At 41.8% G+C, this 14,080-nt stretch overlaps 1 protein-coding gene across 1 annotated transcript in view; it reads left to right on the top strand.

The window, feature by feature from the left end:
- The window catches only part of RTN1 (reticulon 1), a 240,725-nt gene that overhangs the window by 114,417 nt on the left and 112,228 nt on the right, over window positions 1–14,080 (top strand). Inside the window, exon 2 of the mRNA XM_065940613.1 lies at window positions 8,114–8,887. Coding sequence (XP_065796685.1) covers window positions 8,114–8,887 — 774 coding nt within the window. The remainder of the gene's footprint in view (window positions 1–8,113; window positions 8,888–14,080) is intronic.

Below are 14,080 nucleotides of genomic sequence, written 5' to 3'. Positions count from 1 at the left end.
AGAAATTTATAGTACACATTTTTTTCTTTCACTACTGTCACTATACACATAGTGTTAAGGAAATATGACCAAGAACAGTTATTTTTCTATTTGGAAATCAGAGAGCACAATTCTTCAACAAATAATATAAAGGTTGGGATAACTTTCTTTGTTGTTCCAGAGGTAATTCTTTGCATGGTAAAGTAACTCAGAGCTTTTTCTGTATTGAAAACATTAAAAGTAGAATATATCTAAATTAGGTGGGTGGATTAGGTAATGGTGATGGTTGTATAATTCTGTGGATATACAAAAACTGCTGATTTGTATATTTTAAGAGTGAATTTTATGGTTTGTGAATTATAAATCAATAAGGTGTGTTTTTTTTTAAAGGCAATGGGAAGTCTAGGAAGGGTTTTAAGAACTTTTTCTTAAGATCTAAGTAAATTATAAATAAATATTTCTTCCCTCCCCAGAAAAGATTGTCCCCTCCCAAGAAGGCCGCAGAATCACATTTATACCTTTGAACACAAAAATGTTCAAAGCAAAAAAAATGTCCCCATACTTTGAAGCTCATCAGAACTTGTGCTTCCATTGCATCTCAGGACTTGGCAGTGTTATGCTGTCTAAGACCCTGCTGAGAACTGTCAGAGAAACTTAGGCAGTGGTTTGCTGCTGGGCTAGTTTTTTCCTCTTATAGAATTTTCTGCTAAAGGGATAACTCTGCAAGGCAGTGCAAGCCCTGGCTCTTCATAGAGGAGGAAAAACCCAAAACTTGCTGAATCATTTTTTTATTAAACATTAATTTTGCAGTTCCGACAGCTAAATCTGTTATTCTGGCAGGCAAGCTTTAAATAAGGCAGTGAGTTGGGGAAAGGAAGAGTAGTTACTCATATTCTTAAAGTCCGAGCATGTCATCAGCATTGATTTTGTGTCTTTTGCTAGGGAATGCGAGTTCATCTTCTCCTTTTTACTTGATTAGCTAATCACATAGATAACTTTTTAAAGAATGGATGTCCTTGAATTTCTCAGCACCCATTTTTCATGTTAAATCACAGGGTACTTCATTTTAGAAGGAGAATGCTTCTAGGTGACATAGAGGCTCCTGGTGCCTCCCCGGCATATCCATCCCTCAGAGATGACTCTGTTGTCAGATGTGTCACAGCCTCCGTAACTGTGGGCCTGCTGATTTCTTAGCATTTAGAAAAGATGACTGGGAGTTTCAGGGAAAAAGCCTTACTGCCTACACTCTGCGGGCTACTACCATCCATCACATGGGCAGTCTAAGGGCAAATGATTCTTGGAAAAGTGAATGCAGATTCACTCTAGGTCACTTGTTTCTGGTCTGTAATTTTTGAATTTTAACATGCATCTTTCACCCTACTCCCACTGTCATTCCAGGTTTTCATATGCCTCCCCTAAAATATTTCTCAAATTAATGGTACTATATACCTATACCTCTATAGGTATATACCTATACCTCTTAGTGTTGGCTCTATTTAAACAATAATTGGGGTTTTTGTTTTGTTTTTATTTTTAAAAGATGTTTCTCTAATGGAGCTCTGTGCTCAGAAAACCTTTTCATACAACTATTCTTTGTTTCTGGCATTTTCTGTGTTTCCACTTCAGAGCAGTAAGAGGGTCTTTATGAGTTACAGGAGAATCATCTTAAACCACTGTCGACTTGTCTCTACCCTGAGGAGTAAGAATGAGCTCAGTCTACAAGAGAGAAACCTCATCAGTAGGCATGGAACATTCTCCTGCTTTTTCTAAGTCTTTGTAAATTTCAACATTTCATACTTGTTAGGCATTACCAGGCATTACTAATTCCTCACAGGATCCATCAGTTGCATCACTAGAAAATACTTAACACCCAATCACCTGCTTATGGAGCTCTGCAGACAGCCCTGACCTTGCACTCTTGGGACTTCGGGTTCTAAGGCAGACCCCAGAAGGCAACATGAGTGTGGACTGGCTATATTTAACTCCTTCTGGCCCAAAAGACCCTGATCATGTCAATAGGTAGGATAAAGTACCAAATGGATGGATGATATATATTGCAAATTCTGGTGTCCTCCCTGCAAAACAGAGGTAATCATAAAGCCCACAGCTCTCATTTACTGTGTGTACTATGTGCCAGGAAAGGAGCTAAGTGCATTATCTCATTTAATCCCTGTAACAGCCCAGTAACATGGGAACTATCTTTGCCCCATTTTAAAACTGAATAAACAAGGCTCCATGGAATTCTCCAGGCCAGAATACACAAGTGTGTAGCCGGTCCCTTCTCCAGGGGATTTCCCCAAACCTAGGGCTTGAACCCAGGTCTCCCGCATTGCAGGCAAATTGTTTACCAGCTGAGTTACCAGGGAAGCCCCAAACAAGGCTTAGAGAGGCTACCTTCCCCAGAGTCTCACAGCTGATACTAGTAAAGTCAGAAAACAAACCTATGCTGTAGGCTAGCAATTGAATGAGCTTGATTCGGTGAGAATGAGTCAGTCAGGAATGAGGATTTGTGGATTGAAAGTTTCCTTGAGAAAAGTCAAATACTAAGTCATTATTCCTTAGTATGGCTAGATAAATTTAAAAGATAAAATAAAACACCCACCATTTAGGAGACTACTGAATTTATCTAGCTCATGATTAGTGTTTTTGATCTAGGACATCAGTGTATTCAAAAGCCTGATTTTATCAGCACATAATTTTATGGCAGCTAATTTAGCTTATTTTCATGCTTTCTTCCACTTAGCTTTTGACTAGAGATAGTGACTTGGGATCCTTCAACTTTTATTATAAGTACTTTCCCTAAAAATTACTTGTAAGATGGAAATTTGAAAATCAATCCCATTTTAAATTTGCTGTGCGCTGCTGTCCAGCCACCTCCTGAAGGAGCATGTGTATGTCTACACCTTAACTGTATACGTGCATCTGCCTTCATGCAAATCGGATTTCTAGATGGCCAAGGAAACAGCCAGAGACTGAGGAAGTCAGATGTTCCCAGGAATCCCTGGTTATATAAAGAAAGTAGTAATTTCTAGTCTAGACAAGGAAAGCCTTTTTATTTAGTGGATTTGTATCTAACAATGTAACAATATTGGTTCCTGCCTGGGGCAACTGGCTTGTGCTCTCAGCCTCAGTCCACACAGCTGCCAGCTCTGCAGGAAGCGCTGACAAGGATTAATTGGCTTTCCTGAGCCTTGAGGCTCAGCTTTGCTTCCCAGGTCCAAGGATCCCTCAGGACTCTGCTCTCACATAATTTACTGTCTAGAAGGACTTTCCATTTTCCAGAGTTCTATCTAATAGGCCCTATGTAATGTATACACATTTTCAAATTCTTTGAACCTTGAGAATCTTTTAGGATATTTAGCTCAATTTAAATAGGACAAGAAGTAGGACATGACCACATTCAAAGTATTTAGATTATTTGTTGATATTATGAGGGTTTTGACATGGTCCCATTTAAAATGTGTGACTTACACAAATGATTTTGTCCCTCTTCCTCTATTTGGTAGTATTTGTAGAATGTGACATCCTTTCAATTTTATGCTGGGTTTTCTGGGCAAGAGGAAGCTAGTAAGATGAGGGTTTCAGGAGTGGGAGTTCTTCCCAATTATTGATTCTATTTATAGTCTCTCTAGTAATGTTGATGTGATCCAGAGTTTATCCCCTTAATTATTACTATATATCTGGGAAGCCCCTATTCTCTGTGGCATCACCTTCAGGAAAATTATATTGATTCTGCTGTGCAGGTAAAGAAGAAATAAAGGAAGTTGTGTGCCACTATGGTGAAGCTAATTAATATAAAAATCATAGACAGTTGGAAGAGTCTTCTGCTGTTGTCCTATCTAACTTTCCATCAAATGCTGGTTCCTGCCTAGATGGATGCTGGGCCTCTTTCCATCTGCCTGCCACTGGGATCATAATAGTCTTGTTCCCGAAATTCAGCTCCAGCCCATTGTTGGATAACTTGAATTCTAGACAGTTCTCTCACATAAGAGATTAAAAACATCCTCTTTGTAACTTCTCATCAATTAGTCTTAGTTTGATCTGAGTAGTTGCATAGAACGTCTACTCATTGATTGATTAATTGGTCCATTCATTTATTCATTTTTTGGGGTGCCTACTATGAACAATATATTGTACAAGAACATGAGTCTCAAACTCTAGGAGCTGACAGGTTAGCAGGCAATACCATAGACATATCAAAGTCATGTATTGGACATATGACATAAGCAGTATAATTAAGTGCTATGGAAAAGGAAAGGGAGAACATTAGGAAGGGGTCAGGTCTTGACAGATGTGGTCGGCAAACTCATTTTGGTGATGGTTTAGTAGCTAAGTCATGTTTGACTCTTGCAACCCCATGCACCTCTGTCCATGGGATTTCCCAGACAAGAATACTGGAGTGGGTAGCCATTCCCTTCTCCAGGGAATCTTCCTGACCCAGGGATTGAATCTGGGTCTCCTACATTGCAGGCAGAGTCTTTACTGACTAAGCCACCAAGGAAGCCCATGGCTTGAGGTTAAAAGGTGGATATTTGGATGTGGAGATAGATTGTAAATATTAGGTGTTGGAGAAGTCGTGGGTAGTTTGTATTAACCAGAGCTCAGCGTTTGAATTGGAGAGTGTAAGACAGGGCTAAAAAGGCTGGTAGAATGAGTGTGAGATAGTGAAGGGCTTTGTATGCCTAGAGTGGAGGGTAGAATAGTGGAGACAGAGCTGTGAGGCCAGGTGGCATTCACATCGTCTCAAATGACAGGCTGCAGGGTTCAAGGATTATCCAGTGAGGCAAAGCAGAGCCCTGGGGCCAGTTGCTAAACAGGTGACAGTTGTGTTTAGTGTGATGACTGGTGGCAAAAGACAGTGGGCTAGAGGGCTGTGTAACATGCCAGATATGGGTGGTAAGGGTCAGAAGCCATGTGGTAGCCCCTGCAATAGAAGTACTGATGGAGAGTTGGATGGTAATGACTTTGACAGCCCTGGAAGCTATCTACTGTGTCTTCCCCTGGAGAGTATCTTCTCCCCACTTCCCCACACATCCAGACTATTTACCTCTAGCAGCAAACCCCTCCTTACTTTCTGGTTAACAATTGCTTATTAACACATGAAAGCTTTCCAGGTGATTGTGGTAGAGAATCTCAGGATCCAAATGTCTGCTGTGAAATAGCTGAGAATTGATTTCCCTGCCTCTAATGTGGTCTACATTATCAGTTCAGTTCAGTTCAGTCGCTCAGTCATGTCTGACTGTTTGCAACCACATGGACTGCAGCACGCCAGGGCTCCCAATCCATCACCAACTCCCGGAGCTTTCTTAAACTCATGTCCATCGAGTTGGTGATGCCATCCAACCATCTCATCCTCTGTCATCCCCTTCTCCTCCTGCCCTTAATCTTTCCCAGCATCAGAGTCTTTTCCAGTGAGTCAGTTCTTCGCATCAGGTGGCCAAAGTATTGGAGTTTCAGCTTCAGCATCAGTCCTTCCAATGAATATTCAGGACTGATTTCCTTTAGGATGGACTGGTTTGATCTCCTTTCAGTCCAGGGGACTCTCAAGAATTTTCTCCAATACCACAGTTCAAAAGCATCAATTTTTCAGTGCTCAGCTTTCTTTATGGTCCAACTCTCACATTCATACATGACTACTGGAAAAACCATAGCTTTGACTATATGGACAGAGTTCTGACAATACGTGGTCCACTGGAGAAGGGAATGGCAAACCACTTCCTCATCTTGCCTTCTCAAGGCAAAAATGCTGACGTGTTTTGCCACTCCCTTCTCCAGTAGGTCACATTTTGTCAGAACTCTCCGCCATGACCTGTCTGTCTTGGGTGGCCCTACATAGATAGCATGACTCAGTTTCATTGAGTTAGACAAGGCTGATCCAAGTCTACATATAGGCTAAGCCCATATCTTAGGATAAAGGTGTGTGTGTGCACACATAGATTTAAATTTAATAGCTTTTTCTTTAGTGTTCTATGTGTGTGGTAGGGAATAAGACTCGTCATTATTACCATTCCTTTTGTTGTTGAGTTTGTTTTTATCTAACTGGAAAAGCAGGGGTGAAGGAAGTATATCTAGAAGACTATCTGAAATGAACAGATTTAAACTGGTCTGTTGCTCACAAAATTAGGCTACTTGTTGAATAAAGTGAATGTCGTTAGCAATGTAGGGGAATGTTCCCACGTGTCTTCTCACATTCTGTTATTTATGCTTTATTCTAAACTTTAAAGATTCTTTCTTTAATTTTTCAAATATTTATTAAGTACCTACTATGTGCCAGGACCTGGTCTAGATTTTGGGCTACCTTAGTGAACAAAATGGTCAAAGATTCCTGCCCTCGTGGAATATATCTAGCAAAAGAGGGGGGACAATCATTAAATAAGTAATGAACAAATAAGGTAATTATGTGATTTATTAGGAATAGACAAGTGTTAAGGAATAATAAAGAGAAAAGTAGGGAGGGACAGGGCTGCTAGGGTGTGTAGGGGGTTGCAACCTGAGACAGAGTGGTCAAATCTGCCTTCCTTAAGAAGGTGACGTTTGAGTGAAGACTCGGCAGTGAAGGGTTTAGGTACATAGGTACCTGGATTAAGAGAATTGCAAGGAAAGAAAGCTGCTCTTGCAATGGTATTGAGGCAGGAGAGTGCTGGAAGCAAAGAGGCTCTGTGCTTTTCCATTTCCCTTAGACTAACCATGCTCATATAACCAAGAAGATAGCTTGGAAAAGAAAATTGCTAAGTGTACTTGTAATAGAACTGATTCAAAATTACTTAAGAAGGAAAAACTTCACAAACATTTACGGAAGTACAAAGGAGGCTAGAGGAGGTTATCTGACTTCTAGACTGCTTGGGTTTGAACCCTGGCTCTGCCTCTGCCTGCCTCTGTGGGCTTTGGTGTGTCATTCAGCCCTACTGTTCGTCCATTTCCTCATCTGTAAAATGAGGCTAAGTATAGTACCTATCCTCTAGGGTTGCTCTGATGACTAAATGAGTCAGTAGTAATGAAAGCTTAGCACTGTCTGACACATAGCAAGTATTAGTTAGTAATATTACTACTACTGTTACTACTAATAGTTACTGTTACTCCTTCTATGAGTTGGTGCCCTAATCTGTAATATTCTTTAAGTATGTGTTAAGGGTTGAATGTGTGTGTATGTGTGATCTCTTGAGAGTGTGGGGCTTAATTTAGAACATTAAAGAATCAGGTAAAATCCTACTTGTCGCTTAAGTGACAAGTTCTCAATAAATGTTACTTTCTTCCCCTCTGACAGTATTTTACAGCACAGAAAAATAATAAAGCGTTTCTTTCTTCTCCTTGCTATTAATGAGTATTTTGACTGGTTTATAAATAAAATGAAGGCCAGGTGAAAACATTCTGTAGACTCAACCTTGGAAACTTTTGCTTTGCCCTTGGTACCACCAGTAGAACCAAGAAATTCTCAGTGGGGCATTTTGAACATACTGGAAGGCAAATAACCTCAGTCATTGGTGGGTAGCTGAGGAGAAAAACAAAACGAGGGAAAAACTGGAGAAGAAGGGAAGCACTCTGTTAAGGTGATACCACTTTGGGAGGAGGCCACCAGAAAACTAGGAGTTTCTTTCTCTGAGTACCTTTAACAAGAGAAGAGATGGCATCAATCCAGGTAGATCAGGAGTCCCTGAATGAAAGGACTGGACCAGAGAGTTCTTGAGCCTTCTCCAAGCTCACTGAGCAGCCCTTCTCCCCAGTGGACTATCCTATTGTTATATTTACAAACCTGAATTAACTTATATTTCCACATCTGTTTAAAGAGTCAGTAGTGCCTTAGATACAAAGATGGGTTCTGTTGACTAATACCAAGTAAGAACCAATCACTGCATATTAAAGTAGTAGATTTTGAGAATCAACTTTCTAGTTCTCTGGGGTCTGTCTCCAACTTCTCTAGATGTGGCAGCTCATGCAGTCTGCCGCCAGAAAAATGCCAGTGCTGGGGGCTATCCTGGGGACAAGGAAAAACAACAGGAGAGTGGTCTGAGGGAACTCTGTGTTCTTGAGGAGAAAGGGTGCTGTGCCTGCACAGGCCAGGGTGGGTGGTGGGTTAGGCAGGTGGAGACATGAAGCCAGGCACCCCCTCACTCTCTACTGCTGTGTTGATTCACAGGTGCATCGGATGTCTCCAGGGCCACAGATCATACCTTTTCAACAGTGGCAAAGGATGGGGAAGGAATGTGTTATACATCTCTGATTTCTGACATCTATTACCCACCTCGGGAGGATGCCACGTATTTCACTGGAATTCTTCAGAAAGAAAACGGCCACATCACTGCTTCAGAGAGCCCTGAGGAGTTGCGTTCCCCCGGACCCTCCTTACCAGATGTGCCTGGGACAGAGCCTCGTGGCTTATTTAGTTCTGATTCTGGAATAGAAATGACTCCAGCAGAGTCCGCTGAAGTGAACAAGATCTTAGCAGACCCCCTGGACCAGATGAAAGCAGACGCCTATAAATACATTGACATAACTAGGCCAGAGGAGGTGAAATATCAGGAGCAATGTCACCCCAAGTTGGAAGAGAAAGACTTGGACTTTAAGAATAAGGACACTGAAATCTCAATAAGGCCTGAAGAGACCCGTGAGGCTGAGAAACCAGTTCCTGTGGAGGGGAAAATCCTCAAGGACCATTTATTTGAAGAATCAACATTTGCGCCATATGTAGATGATATCTCTGAAGAACAGCGCAGTGCCCCTCTGATTGCCGCCCCTGTCAAGATCACGCTGACTGAAATCGAGCCTTCTATTGAAACCGCTACCCCAGAGAAGACCCCTGAGAAGCAAGATGTCTGCCTGAAACCGAGTCCTGACACAGTCCCCACGGTCACCGTCTCAGAGCCTGAAGACGACAGCCCAGGATCTGTCACTCCTCCGTCTTCTGGAACAGGTGAGGGAATGAGGGGGTCCCTGCCTTGGGAAAACCCAGTGTGTGGAAATATGAACTTTAAGGACTGAAGATTTGCATTCAAAATACTTGAATCTCATTTTAACTGATTTAATTAACATGTAACTTTTCCAGTCTTGTGCCCATTATACAAAGGTTGATATCTGGGTTTTTTTAAAAAAGTCCTATCAGATTTGCTTTATAAATCTTTCTTTCTTTGAGGGGAGAAGTAAAAATGACATGCTGGCGACATTAAAGCCCTCCTGTAGTTCTACTGTTCAGAGTAGGGAGGGAGGTGTGCCAGGCTCTAGGTTAGCTCTTTTCCCTGACCCCTGGGCGTCTTAGCTGTTCTCTTCAGACCAACTGGACCACCTTGGACATTTTACATCCTTGGCTCCAGCTCCAAGTCTGTACAATGAAGGGTGATAGGGTGGACGTTAGGGTCTGGCGGGGATGGGCAGTGAGAAGAAACCTAAACAGAGGGTACTCCTCCCTTCCCCCTTCAGTCTCAACACCGTCCTTTTCATCTTTTCAGTTTATTGAAGTTCTGCTTACAATTTTATTTTTTAAACCAACGATTCTATTTGGTTAGAATTTTTAATAGTTCAGAATTCACCAGGCTATGATCTTTTTCAGCTTGAATCTTCTACTCTGACTCAAGGCAGAGTGTTTTTAGACCACATCAGTACATCTTCTCAAGCACAAAGGGGACCTCCCAGACCTGAGTGGAAGTCCAGAGTGGTAGCCAGAGTTTCCCCCCAACCCCCGTGCCACCCCTTTGCAGGTGGTACGAGTGGAGCCTTTATGTCTCCTCTGCTCTTGAATGCTCAGGGGCATTAGGATGAAGACAGGGAGAGATCTTGAATCTCCCCCTACCTCAAATGGCTGGAATTCTGACCCTACCCCACAGTGATTTACAAACCTCTTTTATTTACAAAAAGTAATCTTCAGAACCTCAGGTGAAAGAGCTTGTACTGAACTCTTAAAACAGATCTAAACCCTTCTGATTAAAGAGTGATTGCTCTAAATCCTGATGAAGCAGTCAGTTCAAGTGTTAGAACAGAGCAGGTATTTAATGGAGGTCCCTCCTGTCTTGTTTCCCTAAAAATTTTGGTATCCATTCCTCCCTTCTCCTGACCTTACCTCAGACTCATTCAATTGTAAACTCTTGAAGATTCACTGCACCCAGTTCCTGATTTTCAAATTCATTCATTTGCTCAACACATACTTTCTACACACTTTCTTTTAGTCAGGTACTCGAATAAGCACTGGTGATGCTGGAGTTGAAAAGCAAACAAAAATCAATCTCTGCCTTCCAGTGGGACAGATGACCAGGGAAATAGTCACATTCCAGTATGACTTATCCCAGCTGACAACAGGAGGTAGGGACATATCTGAGTCTCAAAACCTCCTTGTGATCCTTCTGGCCACGCAGGTAAAACCCTTCTATTAATGTTATCTCATGACATAAAGATACTGACACTCTGAAGATAACTACATTATCAGCTGTGTTTCAGAGCTCTAGGTATGTCTGGAAGAACTTTGGCCAGTCTTTGGGAAGGGTGAAATGCCCCCGGTCCTTCAGGTCTATTTACATGGCCACACGCATATGTGAAAATTACAGTTTATGAAGCTGGTGTTAAAGACTTGATGTGTGCATGTGTGCATGAGAAGTCGCTTAAGTCATGTCCAACTCTGTGCGACCCTATGGACTGTAGCCCACCAAGCTCCTCTGTCCATGGGATTCTCCAGGCAAGAATACTGGAGTGGGTTGCCATGCCCTCCTCCAGGGAATCTTCCCAACCCAGGGATTAAACCAGTGTCTCTTACATCCCCTGCATTGGCAGGTGGATTCTTTACCACTGAACCACCTAGGAAGTCCTAAGACTTGATATAGGGTTCATTAATTATGAGGGATATTTTTTTCTTCAGTTGTCATGACTCATTGGAATTCTGGAACATCTTGAAGAGAAGACAAAATCAGATTTGGCTCTCATGATCTTGGAGTTTTATGATTTATTGGTGCCCATTTGACAGCATGGGATAAGACAGTGGTTTTCTCTGCAATTACTCCAAGTAAACATTCCAAGTAAGGTTTATTCCAGAAAGAGAAAGTCCCTTGTCCCACTACACAATTGTCTCTGATGGTCAGCTCCCCTCTCCATGCACCCCCACACACCATAACACCTGAGTCATATGACAACATAAGAATAAAATTAACAAAAGAGATAGGAGAAGTCAGCTTGTCATTGAGGCTTTTCTTATTCTTTTTATCCCAAAATGAAAGTGCAAGTCTCTCAGTCATATCCGACTCTTTGCAACTCCCTGGACTATACAGTCCATGGAATTCTCCAGGCCCGAATACTGGAGTGGGTAGCCTTCCCCTTCTTCCCACCCCATGGATCGAACCCAGGTCTCCTGCATTGCAGGCGGATTCTTTACCAGCTGAGCCAAGAGGTTACCTTAACCCTCTTCTCATCTTGTGAGCCCCTGGTACTATGAGACCCTATGCCCATAGACACTGGAGGATTTGGGCTTTATTTCATCTCTTGGGTCTCAATTCTCTCTGCCATTTCCAGTGCTAACTGGTAAGACAAACACCAAGAATTACATATATTCCTACATAGAAACTGAGGAAAAGGCAATCATCCTAAACAAAAGGAATTCAGTTTATCACTGTTTAATAAATATGGAAATTATCAACTAACTCTAGGGAATAATTCTAATTATATGAATTATGAATCAGGAGAAGTTATAATTTAGAAAAGTTTTAGCTACAAACCCTTAATCTTAATCAAGGAGTCTAATATACTTTCTTCAATTCCAATACATTATTCCATTTTGCAGTTTTCTCCAATGTACTTAATTATTTTCATCATATTAAATAACATACCCTGAGGTATGGAGGTAAAAATTCTTACAGCTCAAATATTGGAAGTGTCTTCTAAGTAAAGATCAGTCATGAATACAAGCGAAATGTTTCAGGAAAATACAGTAAGTGCCCTGAGGCACCAGAACATTGATCTGTCAGCAGCATGCTGTTCCTGACACAAATACCTAGAAATATATTATGGTGGTCATGGATGTTCTTTGAGGTGTTATCTTCAGAAAAGATAATCAATAATCAAGAGGCTATGATAAAACCACCCATGTCCCTTAAGAAGAAATAGCAATACAAAGTAAATCAATTCAAACTCTTTGAAAACTACTGTTGCTATTTATTTCCTTGCATTGATGAGGTCTGTGATTCTCCTACCCACTTTGCAAATTTATTCTTTTATTCAAAATGCTTATTGGGTCACTTCTATATGTCAGACATGTGCTAGACACCAGACACATTGCATCAAACAAGGTGTATAAAGTCCCTGCCCTCATGGAGCTTATTGCTAGTGAGAGACGTCAGTAAAAGGAAGCACATAAATAAATAGTGTAATTTCATGGAGTGTGAACACTGTAAACAGTGATAGAATGTTGGGTATGAGAAGGTCAAGGATGGCCTCTGTGACCTGAGATCTATAATCTATGATCTGAAATCTGAATGAGAAGAAGACCACAATTCAAAGAGAGGGATTAACAGGGACCCCTGGTTTAGAGGTCAACTAATGCACAGGCCTCAAGGCTCTATTATTTGGGAACTGAAAGATGATACAAAGGAGCAAGGGAGAAGTATGAGACAGAACAGAATTGGAGAAGTTGACAGGGCCTAGAACATTAAAGGCTTTGCATGCAAGAGCAGAGAATTTGAATTTTGTTCCAAATGCATTGGGAAACCATTGGATAATTTTAATCTGGGAAGGAATGCCATTCATTCATTGTTTCACTTAACAAACATGTAATGACCATTTACTCCATGTCAAGCATTGCTGAATCGCTGCTGTGGATATAGTGGTGAAACATAAGATTCCTGCATGCCTGGAGTTTGCATTTTAATTGACAAGACTTGCATACAAATAAATAGATGATATACTATCAGGTTGTTATAATGGTTATGAAGAATGATAAAGCAATGTAGAGTGTAAGAGAGTGATGGGGCAGTCATGAGGAAATGCTTTTCCTTGCCAGTGGTTTTCGGCAGAGACCTGAATGGGGTGAGGGAACAAGCCGTGTGGACACAAGGAAGCGGTGCCAGGCTGAGTTGACGCCAGTGCAGAGGCCCAGAGAATGTCCTGAGTGTTCTAGGAGCAGCTGGAACATCAATGTGGCTGCAGTGGGGAGAAGGAAGGGAAGAGTGACTGGATCAGATCTGTGTTTCTAAAAGATCCTTCTGGATGACAAGTGGAGAATGAGCTGGGAACAAAGGGGAGGGCTGGATGTCAGCACTGCTCGTGGTTGGACACTGACATCTGTGACTTGATAGACTGGCCCGTCTTCACCTTCCTTTTTTTTCCTTCTAAACTAAAGCATCATGATTAGTAGCAGCAGCAAACACACCTTCCCACGCTAGGCGGTTCTAACCTTCAGTCTCTATTTTCTATTTAATTATCCATGACTCTCTAGCTTTGCTGTGTCAGTCTTGTGCTGTGCTCAGTCGTGTCTGACTCTTGGCAATCCAAAGGACTGTAGCCCGCCAGGCTGCTCCGTCCATGGGATTCTCCAGGCAAGAATACTGGAGTGGATTGCCATGGCCTCCTCTAGGGAATTTTCCTGACCCAGGAATTGAACCCACATCTCTTAAATCTCTGTGTGTAGCAGGCAGTTCTTTACTGCTAGTACCACCTCGGAAGCCCAGTGTCAGTCTTGACATGAACCCGTAAGATTTTAACAAGGGTAGGAAAACCTCCGTTTTGTTCTAAAATTTCCCCTGATTTCTCCTAGCACTTTGTTAAACTTTTAGTTCACTTTTAGAATGGAGAGTAATGTCTACAATATCTACTGAGTCCCATTTCACTCATAAGAAAGATGATTTTTTTTTTAAAAATGTAGTACTTTTACTTGCCCAACATGACACTTACCAGACCCTTTCCTCCCACACTCCACTGGTACCATCCTTGGGTGTTAGTTGCTCAGTTGTGTCCAAATCTTTGCGACCCCATGGGCTGTAGCCCTGCCAGGCTCATCTGTTCATGGAATTCTCCAGGTAAGAATCCTAGAGTGGGTAGCCATTCCCCTCTCCAGAGGATCTTCCTGACCCAGGGATCGAACCCGGGTCTCCTGCATTGCAGGCAAATTCTTTACTGTCTGAGCCACTAGGGAAGC

This window comes from Muntiacus reevesi, chromosome 7 (genome assembly GCF_963930625.1).
Source record: "Muntiacus reevesi chromosome 7, mMunRee1.1, whole genome shotgun sequence".
Lineage (NCBI taxonomy): Eukaryota > Metazoa > Chordata > Mammalia > Artiodactyla > Cervidae > Muntiacus > Muntiacus reevesi.
This window is presented reverse-complemented; position numbering and strand designations above follow the sequence as displayed.